The sequence below is a fragment of the Alligator mississippiensis genome, chromosome 2 (assembly GCF_030867095.1).
Source record: "Alligator mississippiensis isolate rAllMis1 chromosome 2, rAllMis1, whole genome shotgun sequence".
Classification (NCBI taxonomy): Eukaryota; Metazoa; Chordata; order Crocodylia; family Alligatoridae; genus Alligator; species Alligator mississippiensis.
Genome location: NC_081825.1, coordinates 300,950,594 through 300,968,980, shown reverse-complemented (window position 1 = coordinate 300,968,980; position 18,387 = coordinate 300,950,594). Strand labels below are relative to the sequence as shown.

The 18,387-nt window shown below is 56.7% G+C and overlaps 1 protein-coding gene across 1 annotated transcript in view; it reads right to left on the bottom strand.

Moving 5' to 3' along the window:
- Positions 1–396: 396 nt before the first annotated feature.
- NID2 (nidogen 2) overlaps positions 397–18,387 on the bottom strand; it is a 34,829-nt gene continuing 16,838 nt past the window's right edge. Inside the window, exons 8-21 of the mRNA XM_019495701.2 lie at positions 17,177–17,407; positions 14,027–14,170; positions 13,430–13,558; positions 12,742–12,885; positions 9,690–9,809; positions 8,724–8,939; positions 6,943–7,164; positions 6,553–6,722; positions 5,430–5,559; positions 4,674–4,845; positions 3,579–3,736; positions 2,114–2,237; positions 1,282–1,394; positions 397–1,192 (exon numbers count right to left, since the gene is read on the bottom strand). Of these exons, the coding sequence (XP_019351246.2) occupies positions 1,182–1,192; positions 1,282–1,394; positions 2,114–2,237; positions 3,579–3,736; positions 4,674–4,845; positions 5,430–5,559; positions 6,553–6,722; positions 6,943–7,164; positions 8,724–8,939; positions 9,690–9,809; positions 12,742–12,885; positions 13,430–13,558; positions 14,027–14,170; positions 17,177–17,407 (2,084 nt within the window). The 3' untranslated portion in view covers positions 397–1,181. The remainder of the gene's footprint in view (positions 1,193–1,281; positions 1,395–2,113; positions 2,238–3,578; positions 3,737–4,673; positions 4,846–5,429; positions 5,560–6,552; positions 6,723–6,942; positions 7,165–8,723; positions 8,940–9,689; positions 9,810–12,741; positions 12,886–13,429; positions 13,559–14,026; positions 14,171–17,176; positions 17,408–18,387) is intronic.

Here is an 18,387-nt window from a genome sequence, read left to right as displayed (position 1 = left end):
CTGACTGTGTAGGTGTTGATACCACAGTCCCCTAGTTTTTTTTAATAAGGACGGGGTGAGAGACGGTGTTGAAGGCCTTCCTGAAGTCCAGAAAGACTATGTCCACTGCTATCCCTGTGTCTAAGGATTTTGTGACCTGGTCATAGAAGGCCACCAGGTTGGTCTGGCAGGACCTGCCTCTAATGAACCTGTGTTGGTTGCTTAAACACTTTCTTCCGGGGTTTCTTTCAAACACTTCCTGGGTTTTTTTCAAAACAATGGGGTCTTAAAAGGAAGTTTATTATATAAGGATTTTTAGATTCCTTTGTGGATGTATTCCTGCATTGTGAAATACTAGTCCTGGTACCATAACTACTTGTCACACAAGAGAAACTTCTGAAAAACTAGAGCCAAAAGAAAATTTAAAACAACCATTTTATTATTTGAGTAATCTAGAAAAAGTGAGAGTTACATCTGAACAGGTATTTATGTACATGTCTTGCTCTATAACAGGTAGCACAGCGAAGGCACTTCTTAAAAGACCATCAAACATGAATGATTAAATCTAGCACATTCTTCTAATATAAATACTAAAAGACATGCATTGAGGCAGAGGCAAAAGGAGTCTAGAATTGTGCTTTGGAAAATGTAGTGTACTTGCCATGTCCCATGACAGTTCTGCACACTTTCTGCAGCCATACGATCTTTGTCTCTTCTGGGTTATGACTGTGACCCAGTAAGACACTGCATTGAAAGCTTTCCATACACATTTAATTTTTTGGCTATAAAGGACCTATAGGTCAGATTGTCAAACTGTGCTTAAAAATGATTCGGGTTTTATTTCATCCAAATGAGCGAACACTGGAATAAGATACATTAAGACTTTTTCTTTTTTAAAAAGTTGCTTCCATAAGCAAAATTAGAGTAATGGCCTAATATTCACAGGGCCATTATATTTTTTTGTAGTATAGCAATGTTTTCATTTAAAAATACAGTAGTAAAGATTGAGGTATAACTTCAAAAAAATACTTGATGATGATCTTTTGCACTAAAGTAGATCACATCAGTGCCTATGGTAAGCATCGATGGCCTTCGTGGAAGGTTTCTTCCTCTTTGCTCCATGTGGTGTTGTTAAGTCTTTGGGTCTGGCATTCTTCCTCCCAGTCGAAAGCCCGTACTTCCTTTTGTTGAAGTATCAGTAATTATTTCCTCGCTGCAATGAGAGGAAACCAGATATCTATTCTTAGTGCATCCAAAACAGCAGCATATCCATTAGTATGACATAAGCAGGACAGATTTTACCTCCTGGGCAATAGGGATACACTGCAGTTATTCCATAGAGATGGGACCGTTGCTCTGGAAGGTATTCCTCAGTAAGGGAGCCGGTATCCTTATTCACAGCTATAACACCATCCCTGGGGGGAAAAAAAACCAAAAAAACCTTTCCTTGCTCCTCAATCCTCTAGAAAGATTTAACCCGTTGTTAAAGAAGGCATCACTGTGCTTTAGTCAGACCATCTACATGCAACACGCCCAGATATCTCCCTTAGTAAACTTTTAATTGAGTCCATTCATTGTGCTAGAGCTATCTTAATTTGGTGTTGAATCACTTGAGTGCGAGTGTTTGCACAGTGCAACAAAGCACCATTCTGTGCTGCCGCCTCGGCCAAAAACAGCGTAAACATATTAGCACCACGCTGAGTACCAGCAAAACTCGAAAGTACGAGACCTTGGCATCCTAGTGCACCAGTGCAGTGGTGCAGATAGCACCTTTTCCTCATCCAGAAATGAGCTTCATACTCTGCTCCTCCCTCAAATTCCCTTGTCCCATTCCAAACCTGTCAGCTGCACAGCTGTAAGAGCAGGGGTAGTCTATGTGGCATGTGGCAAATTGGGGCAGGGACGGGCTGCAGAACAGCAGCTAGGGCGGAGAGCACAAGTCACGAAGCAGATCCAGTAAGGGAAAGAGATGAGTGACCTCTGGGGAGCGTGCTGGGCTGGTTTGTGGCATGTCTGCCAAAAATGTTGGCCCTGACAATTGGAGGATGCACTATGGCTAAAATAGGACTAACAGGTATTTTGTCACTAAATATTTGGCCTTTGGGACTGTGCTCTTTACCAGCGTGGTGCCTACCTTCTCCAGTCGGTGTGGTAGAAGTGGTTGGCATAGCTAACGATGCTGAAGGGGTAGTTGAGGTTATTCTGTACGACATGCCTTCCTGTTCCATCTGGGAACGTGCACTCCAGCTTCTTGGTTCCTTTTCAAATAAAACATTACATCAGGCAAAACACAAGGCAGGCTAGTTTCCATGCAGTCTTCCGGAGGTGACATGGCCCACAGTACGCTGTGCAAACAGACCTTAGTCAGAAAAGCCCTGAACAGTAGCTTCGTCTCCCAGCTGCACTCCTGAAGGATGCCCAGCTTGTACTGCGGGAGGGCAGGAGTTCAGCTGAGCAAAGCTGACAAAACTACCTGCACGAATCACTTCTGCACCAGAAGTGGTGTGCCAGACGTTGAAGTCCCAGTTTGACTGGGTATGTGTGCATGCTCCTCACTCCTCTGCGGAGGTCAAGTGAAGCAATTCCTCCTTGAGCCTGTTCCGAGTTTTGTTCGTATCCCACTATGCAGCTCAGTGCTGCGTTCCCGATTATAAATGTCAATTAAATGAAAGATTCATGCAGACTTTAATCTTAGACCTAAACTGTTCAGCTCAATGCAAAATCATAGAAATCAGAGAAGTGGGGCTGGAAAGGACCTCAAGAGGTCATTTAATCCAATCCCCTGCCTGAGACAGGAAAGTTCTTGTGTCCCGAATGGGGATTGAACCTGCGACCACGGCATCACTAGCACCAAAAGGCAGCTCTGCCAGGCATTTTCCATAAATGCTGCCGCCTGTAGAGAAAAATGCCCATCTTCAGACAGCAATATGGAGCCTGACTTGGTAAGAATTTCCCTAATGCAGCAACTGCCTCTAAGTACCTGTGGTGGAGCAGCCTTACTGCAATACTACGATGTTATTGCAGCAAAGCAGCATGTAGCACTTAAGCACCTCAAGCAAGAAAAGTTTGTGTAGAATCTACACGTTAACAGATTCCTGCAGTTCTGATTTTAGGAGTTTATATTGTTTCACTTGTCCTTAGAAAAAAAAAAATACTGACTCTGTGTCAGACCAGCAGTCAAGTCCCCATTGCAGGGTGCAGAGCAAGGGGCCTTTTTGCTTTATAGCATTATTCTCATCATTGCTCTAATTCTGTCACATCTGACGTGCTTAATCTGGGAAGCTGCGTTTGTGGCAAAGGAGAGTTGGCCAGAGGCAGTTTTAGTAGATGCAGGCCAGCTAATGTACATGACTGAGTGCAGCATTGTACAGCCCTACCCTGACTAAGAGGTTGGAGAAATTGCTGAAGGCATGCATTTAGGGGCGGGGGAGGAGATTGCCTGAGAAAGCTGAAAATCCTCATTTTTAGCAAAGTAAGTGTTGAAGAGATTTCCCTTTTTAAGAGGTGGGTTACAACAAGAAGTAGCGGTATTTTTTTTAGATCTGAATTCTCTTCCCTGCCTAGCGTATGTGTGTGCGTTTCAATTGGCGTTAAGTCACCTGCGTCTGCCCAACAAAGCAGTTTGGAGAAAGGGTCGAAAGTCAGGCCGTTGGGTAACCCGATATCTTCATTCACCAGAATCCTTCTGTTGGCACCCTCGACTGTTGAGGTTTCAATTTTTGGTGCTTCACGATTCCAGTCTGTCCAGTAGAGGTTGCTATAGGGGAACCGTTTAACAAGAGAACAAGACACAGTAAGATGAGTCACTTGGAAAACACGGGGATTACTAATTGAGATGAGTCCTGGGCCTCCCATTATGCTTTAAAGAACAGATTACTTTCTGATTTGAAACTCTAAAAAGGAAAGCCTGAGGGATCTCATGAACATTTTACAAGAGGTGAGACAAGGACACATCCATTACTGTCCCGGTGGTGTTTTCTACATTGCAGTGGTGCACTCGGGGTGTATCGGAGGCAACAGAGGGTTCAAAAGCTGAACATTTTAACATTTTACCTTTTTTTGAAGGGTTTGCTGCTGAATGATAAGAGGAAAAAACCATAGGGCAAAGGTATGCCTGTCTCTGACCACGGAGACACTGAGACTAACTTTCTCAGGCAAGCTACTCCAGCTGATGCCACTCAGAGTTCAAAGATACTTGGCTTCAGATGTAATTCAGCAAGGTCTGCTGTTTCTGCTTTCCTTGTAACTAAGCTGGTGTTTATTATTTAAAGGAAAAGCACCTTGCTGGCTAACTCCCCATGAGTAGAACTGTGCACAAAACCCATCCATTTTCCCATGCACGAAGTGTTGATCGCTTTTCCAGCTCTACTGTAATAAATGACTACAGGACTGCACTTCACACTGGGAGGATTCAGATCACTAATTCAGCAGTGCCCTTCCAGCTGTGAAAGCACTCAAGCAAACAGGACACAGACCTTACTACTGGATTCATCCCACTCAACTCTCAATGTGGTAAAAATGACAGTATGACACCTGCAGTGGTGGCGAATAACAGGTCTGTCTTGCCTCTGAAGTTTCAGCTCCGATTACAGATTTACCGGTCACCTGCCACAGAGGTGAGTCTCTGGGTCCCCTCTCCCCTGCTGCCATAATTACAGGCTTTGAAAAAGCTGAGAGGAAGCCCTGCTGCTCACCCTCTAATGGGATCCACAGTGATGGCACGAGGATTGACGAGATCGGTGCTGAAGAGAGCCCTGCGCTGCGACCCATCCAGGTTGGCACGTTCGATTTTATCCAGGCCGCTGTCTGTCCAAAACATGGCTCTGCGCAGGTGATCCACCACCAGGCCTTCCGGACTCATCAGTCCTGCAGGAACACGACAAGCGGAGCCCTGTCACTGCACAGGCTACAGGAAGAGTTGGCCCCGTGGCTGTAATCCTCCCCTGTGCCTGTTCAGCCATTATGTAGTAGAGTTTTTGGTTGCAGCCACATTGGTCTAAGGACACAGGCAGATGGGTAGATGTGATATCTTTTATTAGGCCGATGCATTGAAAAAACGTGATTTGCAAGCTTTCGGGCTTGAGTGCCTATGCCTGAAGAAGGGTGCTTCTGCCCAAAAGCTTGCAAAGAACTTTTTCCAACAACTCAGTTGGTCTAATGACAGAGATCACATCTACCCAAAGAAGCTTGCCTACCGTTATGTAGTAGCATCTCTATTTTCCACCCCTCTAGTTGATTATATGGCTTGCTCTGTCAGTGCCTCTGAGACCCTGGCAGGCAGTGGTGACGGGTAATGGCCAAGAGAGAGCTGGGACCAGCGCTTAGAAAGGCCGTGTTTCCACTCCCACACTGCTCAGACCTCAGTTCTGAGAGGCCACGAGCAAGCTCAACCCCAGTCACAGCCTGCCTGGCAACAAGCCTTATTAAAACCAGAGGAGATGGTCACTCACCTGAATTAATTACGGTTTCCGGCTCAGCCCCTGGCTCCAAGCTCGCTCTGTTAACTGTTCGACCAGCAACATCCGTCCAATAGACCATTTTCCCTCTGCAGTCATAGTCAATTCCCACCACTATGGAGCCCTGTCGGGATTCAGAAAAAAGAGAAGAGATGATATGTTTTACTTTACAGCGAAGGTATTTTCTCGTCTGGAGCCTGTGGGAGGCAGTGTGAATGAAGCAACCCCGTGTCGTCTGCCTCTTGACTGTATTTTACAACCCGGAGGACCAAGCAGAGCTTTCCAGATTGAAGCTGGCACGTATAACGGCCTTCCAGTTTTCGCTTCCTAATTGAAGACTGTCACCCCAAAATGCACCCCGAGAGGTCACACGCCAGCTCTCGGTTACTTTCAGCCCGACAGGCTCGTTCTGGGAGACAGGAACATGTGGCTTTTTTCTAAAGAGGGGAGGAAAGAGATGCAAAAGGGGGGTCGTCTGCCAATGCTGTCTCAGCTGATGCTCTCAGGAAAGCCCTCCATGGTGCCCAGCCCCGGCAGGCTCATTGCACTATTGAGCTGGCTCTTCCCGTCCATTAAAATGGTTTTAGTTTCCTGCAGCCACAGGCAAGGTCGAGGAGCTCTGCTGAGGTGCCACGGGGTGGGACTGTGGCTCTAAAGGGAAGGAGACTGCCCAGGCCACACCAGGGATGAGACTTACACATGGACTTCATTAAGTGCACAGCCGTGATGCGCTAATGACTTAAAAACTAATGACTTAAAAACAAGGCCAAGACAGAGGCAATAAGACAACCTAGGAAAACAGGAGTGAACCCTCCCTCGGCACCCAAGAGCTTTCACAGGGGAGGATCGGGGCTCTGTGCAGCAAGCAGACTTGCTTTGGGTTGTTTTGCTCCTGCTGCCTTGTTAGTCGGAGTTAGACCGGCCCAGAGAGCCTGGGTTATTGGCCACAAACCAGAGATCTGGATGACACAAGAGGGAACAGCCGTGTCTCCCTCTCCCAAATGCCCCCTCTCAGATGAAGTGGCCGGGCTCAGGCCCCACGGAGACCACCCAGAGCACACCAGGCCTCTTCCTCCTTCCAAGCCCCAGCAGCTCGGCTCCCCCCGCGATACATTACATGCAATGCCAGCAGGGTCTTGGCCGCCTCCTTCTGCAGCCGCGTGCCGTTGAGGGGCAGGTAGCCGATCTGGTGGCCCTGGGCATACAGCAGGAAAGTTCCCACGGCAGGCGGAGACACGTCCGGACGTGGCGAGGGCTGCACCGTGGGAGGGGCCACGCTGGGGAGACCTGTCGTTCAAATACAGATGTCACGGCCCTGCCGGATGCCACGCCAGGGGCATGCGGGCCCTGAACCTGGTCCCACGCCTGCAGGAGAACGTGCACTCGAATGCAGCATCTGGGTCTAACCACAACGCACCGCCTGCACAAGGCTCGATGGCCCAGGTAAGCCCCTTCCAGCCCCGGGCCGCGCAGCCAGCCCTCCCCCAGCACCCCACGGCGCTCTTACATGGCGGGGCCGTGCCGGGCTCCGACCGCGTCCCGTGAATCTCTCTGCCGTGTTCGTCCACGCACCAGCAGAAGCCGCTGTTGCCGTGGCACTGCAGCGGGCTGAAGCTGCCGGCCGCGTCGCACTGTGGCACGTACTGGTCCTCACGTGGCCTGCCCCCGTAGTGGTCCAGCAGGCTCTGCCTCCAGCGCTCACACATGGTTTGCGGCCTCGCCGTGGGCTCTAGACTCGAGGGCAAGAGATTTGTAGGGGAGTGAGGGCCAAAGCAACCAACCGCTGTAGGGGAAGGCCGTGGGGGGTGTTTGCAATGTGCCTGCCAGGGACATGGTCACACGAGACCACGGTAGGTCTTCGTGGAAAAGGCCCCTCCCTAGAGCAGTACCATCGGGCTGGCTTCTACCTGATATATAGACATCCGCCTTGGTTAGGCTATAAGGTGCAAATCCTACCCTGCCTTCTGCCTGATTTCGGGGGAGACTGGCCCCCTCCAGTGTTCCTACAGCAAGGCCAGCCGCGGAAAGCAGTATTGATGGAAAGAGTTGGACAGCAAAGGGAGATGAATTAAGGAGAGCAGCAGGGTCAGGTGGCTTTGGTGGCGGCAGAGAGATGGAAGCCACAGGGCAATGCTCATGTCTACGGTGATACACGTGTGGCACAACCCTGCAAGTTGCCATGAGCGGTGCCACGTGTCTGTCCAGTGATGGCAATGAAGGGATCTTGTGCTACCTCCAGGTGGAAGTTCAAAACCTGCTCCGGGCTTGTGCCAAAGCCCAGCCCCAGTCGACCCAGCTGTGAACGGCTGCCTGGCCGTTTAGCAAGGGGAAGCCAAAGCAGCTGGGTGGGATGCCCGGCACATCACTCCCTTGGGCGCTGCTGGCTGCAGGGACCAGCAGGCCTGTTGCTCCAGGAGCAGACAGAGCTGACATATGCTGCCCAGCGCCAACTCCATCCCATTTTTAGAGGGCCTGAAAGCACCCTGGGGATGGACCAAGAGCAGAGCATGGCCAGGGGATGAGGACACCTGTCCTCCAGACCCTGAGGAGCCCATTCACCATGGTATCGAATGGGGACTGCAGCCAAATCAGCAGTGGGTGTGAGGTCCCCACGTGCCTTCCAACTGGGGTGCTGCCTCCTGGACCCTGCATACCCCTGGAGGGCTCTCGCCTCCCAGGGAAGTCCTTTTGCCTTTATCGTGGGACAGGCGGGCAATGGAGATGGAAGCAACGAGGCACTGGGATTCCAGGCAGGGTCTGGGCAGAGGCATTCAGGGGGTCACCAGGGACCTCAGCTCCCTCCCGCAAAGCACCCCAGCTCCAGAGGTTTTGGCAGGAGAGGAGAATGCTCCCAACCAAACCCTGCGCCAGCTGCACCCCCAAGACTAGCAAGACGTCCTTTCTCAAAGTGGAGGGGCACGATGGGCCTGAGGCTGAGAACAGCCAGACAGGCCCCTCCATCATTCATAGGTACAAGAGTGGCTAGAGGCTCCATGGTGCTCGGTGCCGTACGTATGCGTAGCGCATGACAGTCCTATTCAAAGGAGCTCATGCTCTAAGCAGCCGTGCCCAATGTCCCAGTAGAACCAGGCTCCTGACCCCCACACCAGTGCCCCCGCTAGCGGGTGACAATCTCCAAGCAGGGGAAGGAGGCAGAGGGCTCTGGGCTCGAGCTCAGCAGCCCCTTCCCCACTTCTCAGGGTCTGGCTCAGGGCACAGGGAAATCAGAGTGCACTTAGCACTCCCCGTGCCAGGACAACAGGAAGCTGAGGGGTGAATGGCACTGACCTGGCTCCCCGCAGCGCGGCGGGGTGCTGCCGGGAGGCGTCCGGGTGCCAGCAATCTCCTGGCCAGCTTCATCCACGCACCAGCAGAAGCCCGTGCTGCTGTGGCACTGCAGAGGCTGGTAGTTGCCCTGGTCGTCGCACACGGGTATGTGGTGTCCTGGGTCCGGCTGCGAATAGAGCCGCTCATGTTCGCATGGTGTCAGGCGCTGTAGGTTTGCTGCAGAGTAAAGGAAGGCGCATGGGAGTACAGCGACCCTTGCCACGGGGCACGCAGCCCATCCAGCCTTGCAACAACCAGCGGGGAGGCTTCTGTTTGCCTCCCAGCTCCTGGGGCTTTATCGTGGGAGGAACCGGCATTGGCGGAGGATGCAACAGGGCACTGGGATTTCAGGCAGGGTCAGAGCAGGGTATTCAAGGGTTCACCAGTGACCTCTTTCATATGGAGGGGTAAACAGACACACAGAGGCCAGGTGAGGTGTCCAAGGGCACATAGAAAGCCAGTGGCAGAGGCAGGAATGGGCTCAAGGAGCCAGGAGCTGTGCTTCCTTGCACAGGGCACTCGGACCCATGCCTCTTCCCTGGATTTTGCAGAAATGAAGGAGGTCATATTTATAAGCTTTGGGCCCTGACCTGAGAGTGCCATCTGCCTCTCAGCTCCTGGCTGTTGCAATGAACAGTGCTACAAATGCTGTGGTCAGGTGGAGAACTCCCGCATGAAGCCCTGGGCCCTGGCTGTCAGGGTGCTTTGCCTCTGTGACAGTCACAAACCGGAGCAGCTCCCTCTGCAAGCAGCAATAGTAGGCTGTCACCCACTACTGAGGGAGGCTGCTGTGCGTCTTGTGCCACAGGGCCAAAGGCAGGTGGCATCAGCTGAAGTGTATGGGCCATGGGCAGCCGGGATGGGGAGGAGGAGACATAGATGCTCGTTGCAGGTGCCAGCCACAATGCCCCATGCGAGGATCCTTACCAGGGGTGCACTGGAAGCCGTCCCCATCGTAGCCTGGCCGGCACTGGCAGGAGAAGGAGCCGGGTGTGTTGAGGCAGGTGGCGGCCGGGTGGCATCTGTCCTGCGTGCATTCATTCACATCTGCAAGAGGGAGAGAAGCCCGTTTGTCAGCAGGCGCAGGCACGGGGCCCTCACCTCCCAGAGGCCCGGAAACCGGGGGCACGTGTGGGACGTGCTCTCCCGGCAACCACAGCCAGGGCTGCACAGTGCGGGCACGCAACCGGTGCTTCAGAGGAGGGTGAATGCACTGGAAGCTGCATACTGCATTCATGGGTGGTGATGAGGGGAGGGGGCATCTTCCTGGCCCTACAGCTGACCCACAGAAGCCCTGCTGGACCTGGAGACCATGCTCCATTTCCACCCCCTTCCCGGGGAAGCCACGGCTCGAGTCCCCGTGTCCCACCCTCAGAGGACGACTCCAAGAGCACCCCTGCCTGGTCCCGCGGCCCCTCCTGCAGCCACAGCCAGCTCTGCCTTAAAGGAAGGCAGGTCCCTAGCTCTCTCCCGGCCCCTTGACAGACTAGACCCAGCCTTGCTCTTCGGACAGCGAGAAACCATCCGTGGGCTGGAGGAGGGGGAATGCTGGAGACGTGCTGTGTGGCCGGGTCCTGTTTGCCCCAGTGCAACACAGCCTGGTCTAATACCCTGATGTCAGTCACAACCAGCTCCCCTGGGAGAACGGCTGCAGAAGACACTACTCCAGCGCCTCCGTGCCAGGGAAGCAAATGGCTGTGCTGGGATAACCGTGGGTACGATGCTCACCGGAGGATTTCTGCTGCTGTTTCTTCCCAGGGGTTGCTCTGGACCAGACTCCAGCAGGCTGCATTGCAGGACTGTACGTCCTGTGCCTGCTCCCTGCCTACACCGCTGCAAAGGGGATTTCTGCAGCCGCAAGCGTGATACGTGTACGGTTGCTGGAGACCCACCATCCACTCGGCAGCCTGAGCTGCCATGAATGGCAGGCCTGCGGGCACATGAGGCAGGGCAGAGTTCCACTCTTCCAGGAAAGGGGGAAGCTATACTTCTTAGGTAAGTCCGTCTTGCTTGACAGCTCGTGCCTCTACCAAGGGACTGCTCACTCAGTCTGCCTGGAAGGGGAGGGCTAGGAGCTCATTCAAGGAGAATTGCTAAGTGGGAAAGGAAGCCTGGGACAAGACACCCATCTGGCAGGTGGGAGATATAGAGATACTGGGTCCGACTATTTGGCACTGGGGAGGCCACATCTGGAGTCCCGTGTCCGGTTTTGGACCCCCCACTACAGAAAGGATGTGGACAAGTTGGAGAGAGTCCAGCGCAGGGCAGTGAAAATGGTTGGGGGCTGGGGGACAGGACTGGTGAGGAGAGGCTGAGGGAACTGGGCTGATTTAGTCTGCAGAAGAGAAGACGGAGGGGGATTGAATAGCAGCCTTCACCTCCCTGCAGGGGGGCTGCAAAGAGGATGGAGCTGGGCTGGACTCAGTGGGGGCAGATGGCAGGACAAGGAGCAATGGGCTCAAGTTACAGCATGGGCGGTTCAGGTTGGATATTAGGAAAAACTCTGTCACTAGGAGGGTGGCAAAGCGGTAACAGATTACCCAGAGAGGTGGTGGCATCTCCATCCTTAGAGGTTTTTAAGACCCAACTAGACAAAACCCTGGCTGGGATGATGTAGCTGGGGCTGGTCCTGCTTGGAGCAGGGGCTTGGACTAGATGTGACCTCCTGAGGTCCCTTCACATCCTCATTGTCTATGATTCAGGATGGGACAAAGCAGAGCATCAGGGAATGGGGGCCACAGCCTCACCAGCTGGTTCAGAGGGTGACCCCAGCTCCCACCCAGCTCCTCTTCCACCTCCTAGTCCTTGGAGGGCGAAGGGAAACAGGGCCATTTCCCCTTCCCCAAGCTGTGCCCCGGCTCACGTCACCGCAGGCTCAAGTACCCGGAGCAGCCCTGACATTGTCTGAGGACAAGACCCCCCTGCGGTCAGCGAGAGCAGGACTCGGTGTGACCCAGCCCCCTGCCCCACAACCCAGCCAGGCCACGCGCTCCCCCATCACTCGCTCTGAGCATCTTTAATTCGGGGAGAGGGTGGAGCTAAACCGTGGTGAACACACACCACACGTCCACTAGGGGGCACTGCCCCCACCGCTCCGCCCCCACAGCTGTGGCAGCAGCAGGCCTGTAAGGTAGACAAGGCTGCCCCGCGATGGGCCAGAGTACAGCTCGTGCCCCACCTGCCACCCCTTGCCCCCGTACCCGCTGCCTGGTGCAGGGGCGGGCACGGGCACGGTGCTAAAAGGCTGCACTGACATTTCCCCCCTTGTTCTGGGTGCTCGCAGCAGATGGAGCCGGGTCGGCGCCTCGCCCAGCGCCAGGGGTGCCTCCGAGCACAGCTACACAGCAGGGCCAGCCCCCGGGGATACTTCCCCAACGCGTTTGCTCAGTAAACGGGAATTGGGAAGCGTTTGCGGATTCCTGGCTGAGGTCACCCCGGCAATGCATCCCACCCCGTACGCGCTCTGCAGCGAACACCCAAGCACTGTTCTCGGGCCCCCCCGACCCCAGCAAGACGGAGCCTGTTGGATACAGTCAATCCAGATATGGGGGCAGCGTACTGACTCGGGGGTAGGAGGCGAAGCCGGCCCCTCCCCGCAACACAGGAATGTCCAGGCCGGCTTCCAAGAGCCTGCTTTCCCCAGCCCTGCCGTTTGCATTTGAGGCTGGCTGCAGCCCTCGAAGCGGGGGAGCAGCAGGTTGTGCAGCCGGCCTGCCTGGGGCACTGGGCCAGGGGTTGCACGGTGCTGGGAGAGGTCTGTCTGGACCTTGTGTATGGGAATAAAGAGCCCCCACTGTGCAGACTCAGCTGCCACGAGGGTCCCCACGTGTCGAGCTGCCTCTCAGCTGCCAGGACCCTGACGAGGGGGTGCCCAGAGCCCACTTAGCAGGATGCAGCTTCTGTCCCCAGACAGAGTGCAGGGTCCCGGCTGGGCTCTGCAGCTCACCCCGTGTCTGGCCTAGCACGGTGCCCTACGTACCAGAGCAGTTGTGCCCGTCGCCGGTGTAGCCAGGCAGGCACTCGCAGCTGAAGGCACCACCGCCGCGGGGGATGCACCGCGCTTGGTCTGCGGCCGCACAGCTGTGCCTGCCTGCCGCACAGGGGTCAGGCGGGGGTGCAGCCACTGCAAGAGGAAGGCACCGAGTCAGGCCTGTGGAAACCTCCTTCCCTCCAGGTGGGAAACACCAGCCCGGCCCCCCAGTCGGCTGCGAGCCCGACAGCCTGTTCCACCTGTGGCTGGGCAAGGCCGCACCTCTCCCCCTTCCTGCATTGAGGCGGACATGTCCCTGGCATGCACAGGGCCCCATCAGAGCAGCAAGGAGGGCTCGGTCTGCCAGGGATGTCCCTGAGGCACGACCCACCTCAGGAGGCCATGACAAGTCAGTGCAGCCCCAAGGCTGCTCTACCTTTCCCTGCTAGCCGGGGTCAGATGGGGCTGGGAAGCCATCTCTGCCCCTTCTCACACGCCTCCGGCCCACGCTCTGCAGCCTGCACCCCTCGGTGAGCAGCCCCAAGGGCAAGCAGGACCCATCCTGAGGCACCCCTGAAAGGACAGGGCCCCGTTCCCACCACAGCGTGCCAGGACAAGTGAGGATACCCGGTGCTTGGGCTGTGGCTGGTGAGGCATGGGCACAAGGACAGCCGGCCAGGCGGGACAGGATACTCACGCACGCAGGTGTGCCGGTCGTCGGCGAGGTGGTAGCCGTGCTGGCACTCGCAGCGGTAGCTGCCCAGGGAGTTGAGGCACACGGAAAAGGGGCCGCAGCGGCTCTCGCCCTCGGCGCACTCATCGATGTCTGAGGAAGGACAGAGCCCGGTTACCCCAGCACCAGCTGCCACACTGCCAGGGCTGGCCCCTTGCGCCAAGACGCCCCAGCTTGCTCCGACATGCCTAGGCCCAGACCTGGTTTGGATCGTGAGCTAGAAACGTTCAGCTAGAAACCAAGTCGCAGGGACGGGGCCTGGCAGGGAGCCCCCAGCCCCACAGCCCCCATCTTGGAGACGGCCGGGACCTCATCCCAGCCCCACCGGGGCTCACAGAGAAGGCAGCACGGTCCGTTTTCTGATCCAGGCACGGGCCAGCTGCTGCCCGCAGGGACGAACCCTCCCTTGTGTGCCTCAGTTTCCCTGAGAGAACAAGGCTCCCCATGCTTTGCCTGTGGCTCTGAGCCCAGGTGGGAAGGCACATGCCAAGATGGCCCCCATTACCCACGTGGCCAGGCCAAGCCTGGGGGGACGCAGCGAGCAGTGCCATCTGCACTCACCCACGCAGTCCTGGCCATCACCGCGGTACCCCGCTGTGCACTCGCAGCTGTACTGCAGCCCCGCGCCCGGCTGGCACCGCGCCGTCGTGTCGCACACGTGGGTGCCGTCGTAGCATGGGTTCACTATGGCTGTGTCCGAGTCCCCTGCAAAGCACAAGATGGCTTGGAAAGTCAGGCTGAGGTGGGTTGGGGAGGTGGGATCTATGAATGTGGGGGGATGAGCGTGGCCACGCCGGGACCCCCTGATGAAAAGGCACGTGGAAATTAAGCCCCTGCTGCAGGGGACTGGAGGGGCAGGGACTCGCCAGCAAACCCAAGCTGGGCACAGGCTGGCACCCCCGTCCACAGCTCGGTGGGAATGGGAAAACGTGTCTGGGCAGACCCTGGATCCCAAGAGAGCCGGTGCCTCGTGGCAGAAAGACCCCAGCCCGAGCTGGAGACAGACCCGTATCTCCCCGCTTGCTGGGACGCCTTCAGCAAAGCGCTGCATCTGGGGGGAGGAGGAGGAGGAGGAGGAGGCGGCAGCTGTCATCCCCTGCCGGTCCCCACACGGAGACAGCCGGGCTGTGTCTGTCCCCACAGGCAGGAAGCGCTGCGGGGGGTGGAGTCTGGCTCCGTGCCCCCAGCTCCACGGCCAGTGCAGCTGTGCACTGCGTCTGGGAACGTCCCTGCAGAGCAGGGGCAGCAGGGGCAGCCTGGGGCTGAGTCTCCCTCAGCCTCCCAGCCTGCACCCGGCCTCCCAGGGCAGGGCCACGATGGGGGAGTCGTGGGGTCTGGAGCTGGCTTCTCGGTCACAGATAGGAATGACCCATGGCGGCATCCAGCTGCCACCCCATCCCATCCCTGCACAGCTCCACGCAGCTGCCGGGGCGCCAAGGGCGCTCTGGGAAGGCACCAGCTGCTCGAAGGGGCAGCCGGCAGAAGGCACGGGAGCATCCCAGGATGCAGAGGGGAGACTTCCAGGGCCGGCACTTCAAGAGTACCCGGGTCCTTTTGGGACTCAACTTTATGTCTGTCCCGACAGAGCCTCCGAGGCCCCAGAGCCATACGTGGCTGAAGGAAATGGGAGCCACAGAGCCTGCAATGCACCCGAGGATGGTGACCTCCCACGGCTCACAAACAGAGCTAGGAACGGGATACCGGGGGGCGAGACGTACGCCGACCCGATACCAGCAGGCTCTGCCAGACCAAGCCCCGACACCGCGGGCCCCGAGGGGGGGAAAGGGGCTGCTGTGCTACTGGAGCAGACCGGGGGCAGGCTTGGGATTCAGAGGCAGAGTCTGGCCCCCCACAGCAGCCTGGCACATGATGAGGGTCTTCTCTCTGCTGGCATCCGAGCACGACTTCAGCCCCTGCCTCACAGCTCTGCAAAGGCAGGCGAGACGCAGGCAGCCGGCACGGCCGGTGCTGGACACGTGACAGCCTGAAGCGCATCGGGCCAGGGGCAATCTGGACAGCAGGGCACATTCGGCCCTGCAAGAGAGGGTCCTGTGAGCGACCCCTGGTTCCCACGGCCGAACCGGCTGGGCTCCGTCCTCCACGGGCAGCAGCTGGCTCTCGAGCTCAGAGAGCAGCGTCCGGCTTGGCACGAGGACCCGCGGGGATCACGTTCCCTTGCTGCCGGCGCCAGGAATCTCCCTCCCCGGGGGTCGTCCACCCCTTCGCTCTCAAAAGGCTCTTTCTTTCCCTCCTGTCCTGCTCGGCCGGCCAGCAGGAGAATCCCGGCTGGGAAATTACAGCTTTCCACCGCTTCCTGCCAGGGCCTGGAGCGCGGGACGTGCTGGGGGCGCAGGGAGGGCTTCTGTTACGGCAGCTGCTGCAGGCTGCCCCACCTCCTCCACAGCTCTCCCTGCCCTGCCGGAGTGAATGCAGTGGGGAAGGGGGCTCAGCCCTGACTGAGGGGTTAGGGGAGGACTGGGGGCCTTATCTCCTTGCTCAGGGAGCAATGGGAACCCCTTGCCGGAGCAAGCGGCTGTGCTGTTTTACAGGCAGTCCCTGCGGGGAGGCTTCATGTACACATGCATGCACGCCCCTACCAGAGCATGCACACACGTGTGCACCCCCACACAGCAGCATGCACAAACATGCATGCACACACACACAAAACAGTGCACACACAGTATGCACACACAGTAGGGTGCATGTATGTACATACATACACACAAACAGGAGCATTCACACACAAGCATGCACTCACAGCAGCATGCACATGCACGCTAACCCTCCTCTGTGTCCCTGCGCACACCACTTCCGGTAACTGGTTCAGCATCCAATTTTGGCTAGAGAGCAAAAATACCAGCCCTCCTTTCTACCAGCCATGCAGCACGTGTTCCCCTTGGTGAGGAGCGAATGGAACAGCTTGGCTGCCCGTGAGTGGTTCGGCACCCAGACTGTGCTCCCTCCCTGCCCGGCGCGAGGACTTCCCCAGGGCTGAGCTGCATGGCCAGTGCAAGCAGGGAGAGGGGCTGCAAGTCCAAGCACCAGAGAAACCGGACTCCTGCCCCTCAGCTCTGAGGCTCAAGCCCCATTGCGATGCCCCTACGAGGCTCCGGGTCCCCTGGCACTGCTCTGTGGGACCAGCAGAGCCCAGCCAATGCCTCCCAGTAAACCCCACCATGCACTGAGCTCAACTGGGGATCGGTCCCCTGGACAGGACCCGCTGGAGGAATCCACCCTAAAAGCTCAGGCTTAGCTAGACACATGGGAGCACAGGAGCAATGAAACAGCCCTGAAACAACTCCACTCAGCAAATACACACACCGCACCAGAGAGGTCCTGGGAAGGCTGCCTGTGCTCACAGCCAGAACGAGGGCTTGACACATTTTCCAAGGGAAGTGGGGAGCTGGGAGTGCCAGGAACAGTGCTCTGCAGCATGCGCCAGGACATCCGCACAGTGCCAGGTCCCCGCTCAGCTTGGGCACCTGCATGTTCCTGCCAGGGTTTCATAGTTTTCATAGACATTAAGGCTGGAAGGGACCTCAGAAGATCATCGAGTCCAGCCCCAATGAGCGAGGGTTATCCTCGCTCCAGCACAGAGGAGCCCACATGCAGGGTAAATCCACCCCTGTGCTGCTCCATGGCTGCTCTGCTCCCGCCCCGCAGTTGGCGAGCTGGGAGCTAGCCCGCCCTTGGACGGACCCCGATGCTCACCTTCCGCGGAGCCGATCTGGTTGGTTACAGCATAGCGCAGCACCTGCTCCTCCTCGTTGTACAGGGCGAAGACCCGCTCCACGCTCAGCTGCTGCGTGGCTGGCATGGTCCGGCGGGCACGGGCGTGTGGGCAGTCCTGGAAGGTGACGTTCTGGTGCAGTCGGTAGGAGAGGGTTTGGTTGTGATGCCCAAAGAGGAGGGAATATTCCCGGTGAGACATGGAGGTTACGGCTGTGGAAGGGCAGCAAGGAGGTGGTCAGAGGATGCGTTTGCATTGCCGGAGGCCACAGCTAAAGGCTACAGGCAGGGGTCAAGGACCCGCTGGGCTGGTCGTGTTCCTAACACGGATGGCAACAGCCCCAGACAGCAGGCAGCTGTGGTCACACCGCTATGAGAAGAGACCAACTGCATGGGGATGGGAGGCAGGATGAGGGCGTATACCCCTTGCCTTGGAGACAGCAGGCAGCCCCAAGAGGCATGTAGCCTTTGGAGAAGCGGGCGTTGGGGCTGGGCCAGCGGCTGCGTGGTCAACACTCCTCCCCGCTGGGCAGGAAAGTGCGGGGTGGCATTAGTAATCCTGCATGCAGCACCACCAAGGGAGGAAGGCTCCCAGTGCCTTCAGACTGAGCCTGGGAGCCAAGACACCCACTCCTCTCGAGCTACGAAATCCCAGCCAGGGCCCAGATTTGGATTTTGGGCACACCGGATCTGTGGGGCTAGCAGTTTCCAACAGCAAAGCCCAACAAATGCATGCCACAGACCCCACCATGCACTCAGTTCCCTGGCTGTTTGTCTGCCCCTGTAGAGAAGCCCAGACCACTGGCAGAGTCCAGGGACTGCCAAGTTGTGCAAATCTGCACGTTCAACCGCAGGGCAAAGACTCTACGGCTGCAGGGGGCTGGATCAGTGAGCAGGGACTGCTTGCACCTCGGCTTCCACCTTTCTGAGCCGGAAGGATGTCGCGTGCACCCAGCTCTTCTGCCTACAAGAAGTGGACAAGGGAGCAATCCTGAGCCCCGCAGGAGGCTGTTTCTCTGCAGAGAATGGCCTGAAATTCAAGCGACCCAGGATGATTTGACCAAAGGTAAGTGCGTGTTCTCTTCTAGGTCGGCGGATCTCCTCCGGCGGGCTTTAAACTAGGCTTGTCGGGGGGAGGGGAAGATGAGGGCGAGGGAAGCCGTGGACCACCAAACCATGTGGCACCCCCAAGG